Here is a 9,693-nt window from a genome sequence, read left to right as displayed (position 1 = left end):
ATTGAACAGTAGAGCTGTGTGAACTTTGTAATATCCAAACCGCACTGGAGTTTGTTATATTTATTGATTTCCTGGGAAAGCTCAGAGAATGAGACCGTATTATTTTGCTAAGTTTTTTTTTTTTCATGTTACCATGCATCAAAAAACCACACACATCTCTCACTTCCATCTCTGAGCACAGAGAAGACTTGAATTTTAAGAGCTGTCCAGGATCTCTGCTCTCCCAGCTGCTTTTGGGTGGCTTCTTGGGGCTCCATTGAGTTATTATCCACCAGCTGACTCTTGTTATCAAGACAACCTTTTGCCCCACTACCCAAAATTAAAGGCAGAAGGTGAGTGAAAAACAAACGAACAAACAAACCAAACAAAAAAGTCTTTTGTGTCTCATTACACATTTTCATGTAATCTCTCCATATAGTTTTTAAGTTCTTTGCACTCCCCCAGGTCCATATCCTGGCAGACCCATTTAATGTCATCCTCACTACTCATCAAGATTGAGTTGACAGTTGGACACCCATCATCAGAGGAGATGGTGGTAAAGGTGGTGAATTTAACCCGTTTCCTCTTAGAGGTAGGAGAAGTAGTTGGTTCACTTTTCTGTTCTTTCCCTTCAGTGAATGTGGACTCAGTAGACCTGAAAGATTGTCCATTAATATTTTTGGCGGCATTTGTGTTGAGGAGATATTTGCTCTCTTCATAGTCCACTCCTCTGTCAATGGCTGTGATATGTTCATCTTGTTGGGATGAGAAATTTATGTGATTCTCCAGAAGTTCTGTCCTGTTGCTTAGCCCAACCCAGTCATGAGAGTGGCTCATGCCTTCTTGCTCTTCAAAGGGAACTTGTTTGTTTCTGTACTTCAAAGCAAAAGTGACACAATTGATAAGGAAGACCAGAATTGCCAGGCAAAAGACTCCCAGAAGAGCATACATTCCTATCTCCAGATCACTAAGTCCCCTAGGGGTCTGGACTAGGTCATTCTCTTCCAAGTCTCCATTGCTTCTTGGCAGATCCACCTGTGCAGGGAAGCTTGTGAAGTCTATTGGGATGTTCTGCAGATGACTGTCGTCATCCAGGAGGCTTTCTCTGTCTTCTTTTTTACTTAAAATAGACCTTTGGGTGGTGGTCCCTCTGCCTTGCTCTTGGCCCATTGAGGAGCTGTAGTACCGGCCATCTAGGCCAGCTCTTTCCTGCAAAGTGGTTTTCTGACGCCGGTCACTGGCATGATTTTCTAGGTGGACACCAGCACCCCTGTGTTTACTGTCACTGACGTTAGGGTTGGCATCACTCTGCCCAAACTTGACTTTAATGCTACCACTTCCAACAGCTAGGATGCTCTTCCTCTTGGATTTCTGGCATGATTCACTGATCACCATCTCCACCTTCACCAGTGTCCCCTGGCCTTCTGTCTCAGCAGCAATCACAGGCCACTTGAATTTGGGGTCATGGTGAATGGAGACGACCTTCTCATCCAAAGATGTAGCTGACAAGGAGAAGTCTTTGGAGTCATAAATATCCAGGGGCATGACAGATCCATCACTGAACTGGATCCAGCAGCTGATGGCTGCTTCCTATAATATATAAAACAAATACACGCGCACTCAGAACAAACATCGAGGGAAATATGTTCTGCCCTGGTCTATTCCCTCCTCCTCACAAGATCCGTATACCATTTATAACCAGAAAAGAAATGAAAAGGGAGAGCAATAAAATTAAAACCTTGCCAAAAATGTGAAGAGAAATGCTAGTTTAAAACGCTCATTGATAATAAGATTTGTTTCCTCAAAGGTGCTTAAAGGAGCTGTATCCCCTGGGCTCTGCAGAATCTACTTCAGCACCATAATAAATTGCATGTCAGAAAGCATTACCAGTGACTGAGATCATTTACTGTTGTATATTTAAATGAAAAAAAAAAATTACATTATTTCTAAACTGCTTAAAATACAAAGTCTCCTCTTGTTACACACAACACATGTTAAAATATACCTAATATAGCAAGTAGGTTCATACATGGATCCATAACTTCAGTCCTTGATTTTTGTCTCTCAAATTAAATAAATGTTTTGTACAAGCAGAGAAAACCAATCAGTTGCTTCTTTAGGAAATGGCCAGGGTAATTTTCATGCTTGTTAGCAATTAAAAGCAAGACAATAATGAAGTTTAATCTCGTGTCACAGCAATTCAGATTGTATATTGCATGGAGGCTTATGGCATGTAAAAGGGTCAGACCTGAGTACTAATTCTTTCCTGCACGTGTGTGATGGTGCAGCATTCCTTGAAACCTCGATTTTGGTTTCCAACTTGAAACATTTTAACGTATTCTTAGATTTCAGAAAACATGTGCTCACCCATTTCTGAATATCAAGTCCTCTGAGGACTCTCAAAGGGCTATCAAAAATTGTCATGCTACCTGAAAAAGACTTGGGATCCACACATAAATAATTTACAGACAAGACTCAGATTGCTCTCCTAGAATCTAATTCCTGCTTCTGATGCTCTGACTTGCTCCATTTCAGCTGAGATATTTGCACCCTATTAGACGCTGGAGAATCCACACCAGAAAGACTCCTGGCTTGATGTGTGGATTCTTTGGTGTCTAAAATGATGCAAGCTCTTGTCTGGTAAGAGGTGGGATCATCCTGCTCTGAGGGACAGCCTGACAGACAGACAAAGACCCAACCAAAAGATTAATAACCATGCTTGCTGAAAGCGTGATTATACAAGTCCCATTTCTTTAAATAAGCAGTTTTTCAAACAGATGGTATTTACACTCTAACTCAACATATATACAGAGAATAAATGTTTATCATTATCTTTTAAATTGTTTCTAGCACATAGTCATTCACCTGCTCAGATCATGGAGAATAAGCCTCCAGTCTTTTGGGATTGTATCGTGCATAATCTACTGGCCTGATTCTGAAATCCTTACAGCCGCAAAGCTCCCCGTGCTTCAATGGGAGATTTGCTTCTGTCTCTATTTCAGGACAGAGCCCTAAGACTTTGCTGACACTGTCATAAATCCCGGCTTTGTGTTTATTAATCTTTGGATGTTTCTTGAAGGCCGCATAGCATTTATGTCATCAACTCTCATCCTCCCACTGTGTTGCTTAAACCTGCATAATCATTTAATAATTTTGCCTTGCTTTGCTTGTAGGGATTGTGCTCTAAAAATCACGTACTAAGCAACAGAAGGAATCAGATGCCTTTCAAAGTGGAGGCAGTCCTTGAAGGGTGGAGGGTGCACATCTTCCTCGCTGGTTTAACACTGACCCAGTGTTGTTCTCACTGTACCCCTGCGTCCAGAGAGGGACTCATCTAGACTCTGTTTCTGGGAACTGAAAGGTCAGTGCTGGGCAGCATATTGGGAATAAATGACATCAACTCTGGCTTTTGGGATGATTTCAAGGTAGTTTGTTTAACTCCCCATGTCAGCAAAGGATTAGCTCACTGGCCCTATTTCTAGCTGCCTGGCATCGATTTCTTAACTCCTCGAATACTATGGGAGCCTGACTTTTATCACCCTATAAAGACAGCAGTTCTGCATTATTTCTCATCCTGCATCCCAAGGATAAGATCCTATGATGAATTAAAGCATCTCAACAGTTGGCCAGATTTCAAACTTGCATGCCATGATCATTTACCTTTAAAGCTCAGAACACGTTTAAGCATTAAGAGCCCAGTGCATCCCAGGCTGATGGATTTGGGTTGAAGAAAAAGTTTAAATTTCAAATGCAGTCGGAAGCACAAGGACAAATATCAAGCAGGGACTGACAGGGACATGGTAAAGTCCAAAATCCCTTGGTAACTGTTGGTTCCCTAATATAGGGACTAAGAATAATAGGGAAACAAAAGTTGGTTTATGAAATCATGAATCAGGAAATGAGTCAATGATGCTGATTCATATTCCAGTAATGAATCAGAATGAAAGGGATGTTCCCCCAGCTTCTTAAAATGCTCACAGAAAGTAACTAAAGGAAGAAGAGTTTGGCACTGCATGAAAAACTTTCTCATTTAAAGATGTGCTTAAAGGGTTGATTCGGTTGCCTGTGGTGGAAGGCTGTACTTGGCAATCTAGTTGGCAATATCTCCTCTGATATAGTAGGTGCTGGATGGGACAGAAAGGGTGTGTGTGGGGGTGTGTGTGTAAGGGGACTGCTGTTGCCTAATTATGACACATCATTGAACTGCATGTGTTATTTACGGTATGCAGCCATGACAGATGGAGTACGCTTGTTTGTTGACTGGGGTTGTGTAGACACAGTGCCGTTTTTCTGTTAGATCACCTGGTGGCCTTCAGAAAAAAGTGCCTATAAGGAAAATGTTTGATTAGTATATTATTAATAAAAACCTGCTTGATTCCATCAGCTTATAATGTTGGGTATAGCGAATCAGAGCGGTATCCTTCCACAACACCATACATGTGGGCAACAGTACCTGCTTTGGAGATTGGAGCAGCTCTTGGGCTACTGCTGTAGCAAAGATGGCCTTATTGCTTCCTGGACTGAGCTGCAGAGAAAGCGACAATCCAGTCACCAGCTGCACTCCCAGGTCAGTTATTGTCACTTTCTCATCCAGAACTGTCACTGTCTTCTCAGCCAGAATAGCATCCGAAAGGGGGGACAATATCTGAAAAGAAAAAGCAAAGTTAGCAACAGCCATTTTACATAGCACCAAGCAAAATAGCTACACAGAGCTACTGTAATACAGATAAGTAATATTTATGTTAATGGGCAGAATTACTCTTAGCAGACAGACACTATTAGAATATGATTAAAAAGTGGCTAGTCACATTTTATAACTCTTCTGCAATAATAGGGTGCTTAAAAAATCTTTTACCCATGTAATTCTAATCAGCTATGCCATTCACCTCTGCACTATGCTAACTGCATCTGTTTCAGACATATCAACTATTTGAAAATGTAATCTTTATATAAAATGCAATTTATTTTATTAATGACTGTGTTTTCAGGTAGCACATATATAATGCAATCTGTAGATTTATATAAAATCAATGGCATTTATTTCTATCCTACAGAAAGAAGGCTAATGTATTGCTACAATAAACACTCATGGTACTGTATACAAAATTGACAGACAAAACTTGTTTGTATTAAAAAAATGTGCATGGAGGTCAGTGCACTGATACATGACATCCAAAGATGCTCATTAGCAAGCAAGTTGAATTTAATGATCTATATAGGGTACAGAGCATTTTGGAAGCAGTTTATAAGAGGTATTCTTTACATACAATTGTTCTCAGCTTTACACAGTTTTATGTGAATTTTTGTTGGAGCATTTTAAGTCCCAAAGCTTTGGAAAGTCATTCGGAAAATCTACATAGATTTTGCGAAGTCAAAATCTTGAATACTGTTTCTCCAGCCCTGACAACCTGTGTTATCGACAGGTGTGGTTGTTGTTTTCTGGTTTGACAGTTTGGGATGATGAGCACGTTTGGAGAGCTAGATTCTTTTTCCTGTGCCAGTGCTTGTTAACATGTTTTCTACTTTGTAGTACCACTGGATTACTCTCTTTTTTTTTTTTTTTTCCCCCCTTCCTGTTTCTTCTGGGACCTCATTTTCCAGGCCAGTATTTCTCTGCGTGGCAGGAAGAACTACATGTGAAAAGCTGCCAATGACACAATGCATAAGTTTAGGTGAATTACGTCAGAGCGGGGACACTGAGGCACTTCACCCTTTGCTCTCTCAGCGTAGGCTTGGAGAAGACTGATCTGTTTCACCAGCTGCATGTCTTGTGATAGCCCATGTACTGGCTCCAGCTCAAAAAAGCCTTAGACAAAAATAATCAGAAACAGCCTCCAAATATACATGTTGGACTACATTTACTATAAGTCCAACCTATGTTACTTTAGGGCACAAGATAAGAAGAGCAAACCATCTCTTCTGTGTTTTCCAGTCCTTGCTGCAATTCTGCTCCATTCAAAGCCTCATGGCTCCAATTTCTGTTGCTAATGCAAGAAGCTGCTGTACACCTCATCAGTACCTCAGCTCCCAGGGTGGCCGGTTAATGGAGGAAAAGGAATAAGTAATTAATTTTCCCTACCTGAATCGTTGTCATTCCAAGCTCCTGCCCGATCAAAACCTGTCCATCCTGCAGCTTAGCGATCCTTGGCTCCTCCACCTGCATGAAGTCACTCACCAGGTCGGTAATGTCAATCTGCCAGTCAGAACCCAGTAAATAGCTTAGCTGGCCACTGGGGTCTGAGGCTTCAGCTACAAACTGTGTGAGGACTCGCACCATCGCATGTTGGTACTGAAGTGCACAGCCTCTTCCCTTACGTTCATCCTCTTCTTCGTCATCACTGTCCCTGGCTGGTCTGGTAGGAAACCAAGAATCAAAAATTAATTGAAACTGGTTTGGGAAGAGCTTGCAATAGGAGAGACATTGCTGACATGAGACTGCAGACTAGTCGCTGGAACAAGGGGCCTTTGCCCCCTTCCACTGCTCTGCTGAAGCTGCTTCCTTCAGTGCATTTCTGAAATCAGTCAGGTTCCCCCACTTTTAGCCTGTTTCCCTTGTTCATAACTGAGACCTCTAGGCTGCCTCGATCTCCAAATCACCTGCTGAAATAACCAACTGCTAGCTTTGAAATAACCAGGCTGCTAGCTTTGCTATCACACTGTCCTCTCCAAATATCTCTCATTATTTTCCATGTTAAGTTCTTACTTTCAGGACCTTCACACTTTTTTTCTTTCTGGATATTCCCATAAACATCTTTGTGTTGCCATGGAAATCTCCTCTGCACCCACATACACATTCCTTTCTGTATGGCATTCAGGTTGAAATCACATCTCCACTAAAATCCCCATCTCTTGGCTGTGATACTAACAGAAACATGGTAATAAATGATGTTTTCATAGGTAGGTGGGAATAGCAAGTACCTACTTTATTAATTTGTTCTTCTGGTTCTTAATAACACTAGCAACAGATACAACCAGTCCAGATTTGCCTAGATCCATCCTCTGTCTTGTCATTCGCCCGTCACTGACCTGTGGGCACGGACAGTATCTTTAAAGCCCTAGTGCATCAGTGTCCTGACTTTGGGACACTGATCAGTGTCGCTGGACCCTACAGTGATATGAAACAAGTGCAAGGTCATGCACATGGGCTGGGTCAATCCCATGCACAAATACAGGCTGGAGGGAGAACAGATTGAGAGCAGCCCTGAGGAGGACTTGGGGGTGTTGGTTGACGAGAAACTCAACATGAGCCGGCAATGTGCGCTCGCAGCCCAGAAGGCCAACCATATCCTGGGCTGCATCAGAAGCAGCGTGGCCAGCAGGTGGAGGGAGGGGATTCTGCCCCTCTGCTCTGCTCTTGCAAGACCCCACCTGGAGTACTGCGTCCAGCTCTGGAGTCCCCAACATAAGAAGGACATGGACATGTTGGAGCAGGTTCAGAGGAGGCCACAAAAATGGTCAGAGGGCTGGAGCACCTATCCTATGAAGACAGGCTGAGACAGTTAGGATTGTTCAGCCTAGAGAAGAGAAGACTCCAGGGAGACCTTATAGTGGCCTTCCAAGATCTGAAGGGCACCTACAAGAAGGCTGGAGAGAGACTTTTTACAAGGCCATGTAGTGATCAGATGAGGGGGAATGGCTTCAAACTGGAAGAGGGGAGATTTAGATTAGATATTAGGAAAAACTTTTCAAAATAAGGGTGGTGAGGCACTGGCCCAGGTTGCCCAGAGAAGCTGTGGCTGCCCCATCCCTGGAGGTGTTCAAGGCCAGGTTGGATGGGGCTTGGAGCAACCTGGGCTGGTGGGAGGTGTCCCTGCCCGTGGTAGGGGTGTTGGAACTAGATGATCCCTTCCACCTAAACCGTTATATGATTCTATGTACTAATTGTGACCATTAACAATAAATACATTAACTAGCAGAACCTGCAAACCAGGCTGGAGACTGACCAGCCTTGCTAGAGCTGGTCCTTGTTGATGTCTTCCTACTGCTTCACTTGACCAATTGGCTCTTTCCACCTCTGTCACTAGTGCTATAAAAGGAAATTGATTTCCAGTGCAGGATCATGCAACCTACAGTTTCCATTTCCCTCATATGTCCAGTGCAGGAACCTATTGAATAAATGTCTGGTGACCTTCAAATTTACACCAGAATTGCATTAAGGCCAAATGAGCATGTTCAGATCCACTGGCCCTGACAGTCTTTGGCAAGTGCACAGCCCAGAATGAACATCCTCTAATGAAACCTACCTCTTATTAGAGATGATGGGGACTCTCCACCCCTTGATCTGATTTAGTTCTGTGTCAGAGACCTCTATCTGCAGTGGGAGACGAGGAACCCAGACTGTCATTTCTAAAGGGGCACTCAGATGCTGGTAAGTAAAATTAACTATGACATTCACTTTGCCTTTCATTTCCTTCCCATTGACAAAGACATAGTCACATCTGTCAGAAACCTGAAAAAAGGAGAAAGAAAAAAAATAATGAACGAGTCTCTTCACAAATTATAAAGTACACCACATGCTGGGAAAGTGAGTTGGAGGAAAAGAAAGGATCTAGGTTTAAACTACCTCCAAGTTCAGAGGACAACTAGGAATAACAAGGAATGGTGCCTGGTGCGTCCTTAATAGCCTGTATAATTTGGCATTTTAACAGGCAGGCTTTTTCTGCTATAAACATTTCCAGTATAATCTAAGATAAAAGAACAGCTTATTTCTGTCCTCAATTCCCACTCCAACACCAGGATAGTCCTAGTATAATGGCACCGAGAGAGGATTCTTCTCCACTCCCCAAAGCTCAGTCAGACTCTACTATCCTCCTCTTCTGCTTTGTGTGCAGTCCAAGGAGTATCACATACCTGCAGGGAGAAACAGGCAACTGCTTGTATACAGAATTGAGTAAGGGACAAATTTCTCTTGTCAACCCCAAATTAGGACAAAGCGTTCTTCAGGAGTCCCGTTACAGGTGCCACGGCATGGGGTGGTCACATCAACCAAAAATTAATCACAGGGAAGAGCTCACTGATGCCCAGTGGTGTTCATCGGGGCCAAACAGCTTCTTCTCTGCTGCAAGCCTGACAAAGGTCTCACAAAATGCTCTGCTCAAGCTAGTCCTGGTGTCACTTTATTTACTACCTGCAGCTCTAGACATCAATATTGCTGAGGGTTACTAAATCTCACTCAAGCGATTTAGCAGCTATTGCAAGGATCTAGGTGAGCTGACAGGACCTGTTCATTACAGCTAGTTAAAATATATGAGTAAATGTACACGTCAAATAATTTATTAACTACCACTTTACTGTGCTGATGATCTGAAGGAATGATCTATTAAAACCCTGAACTCTTCTCACAATCCATTACCAGGCAGACCTTCTATTCCATTCTATAGATGTATTTAATATTTCTGACTCCAGAACACATAGTCTTATCCTCATCTGAATTTAATGCCATTTTCTACTTTTCTGTTTAAATGCTAAATAAATTTAAATCGTATTTAAATATCACCAGCTTTTTTAGGATAATTTGCATTCCTAATGTTATTATCTTTACACAACAACAGCCCCCATCCCCTTACGGACAGATCCACAGCAAATCCATTTCCATCATTGCTTTTCTGAGCCTAGGTAACGTACCAAACAAGGTTATCGTGACTCTTGCAACACCTCTGTTCCAAGCAATACCTGTTTTAAGGTCAAAATCTCATAGCTGCCATTGGTTTCAGC

General features: G+C 42.4%; 1 protein-coding gene across 1 annotated transcript in view; it reads right to left on the bottom strand.

Annotated features, from left to right (window-relative positions):
* Positions 1 to 387: 387 nt before the first annotated feature.
* TMEM132D (transmembrane protein 132D) overlaps positions 388 to 9,693 on the bottom strand; it is a gene marked incomplete at its 5' end in the record, with an annotated part of 207,586 nt that continues 198,280 nt past the window's right edge. The window contains 4 exons of the mRNA XM_009880325.1: positions 388 to 1,569; positions 4,433 to 4,624; positions 6,059 to 6,332; positions 8,223 to 8,428. Of these exons, the coding sequence (XP_009878627.1) occupies positions 388 to 1,569; positions 4,433 to 4,624; positions 6,059 to 6,332; positions 8,223 to 8,428 (1,854 nt within the window). The remainder of the gene's footprint in view (positions 1,570 to 4,432; positions 4,625 to 6,058; positions 6,333 to 8,222; positions 8,429 to 9,693) is intronic.

This window comes from Charadrius vociferus, unplaced genomic scaffold (assembly GCF_000708025.1).
Source record: "Charadrius vociferus isolate BGI_N301 unplaced genomic scaffold, ASM70802v2 scaffold332, whole genome shotgun sequence".
In the NCBI taxonomy this organism is placed as follows: domain Eukaryota; kingdom Metazoa; phylum Chordata; class Aves; order Charadriiformes; family Charadriidae; genus Charadrius; species Charadrius vociferus.
Note: the sequence above shows the minus strand (reverse complement) of the source record. Positions and strands in the feature narration are given on the sequence as shown.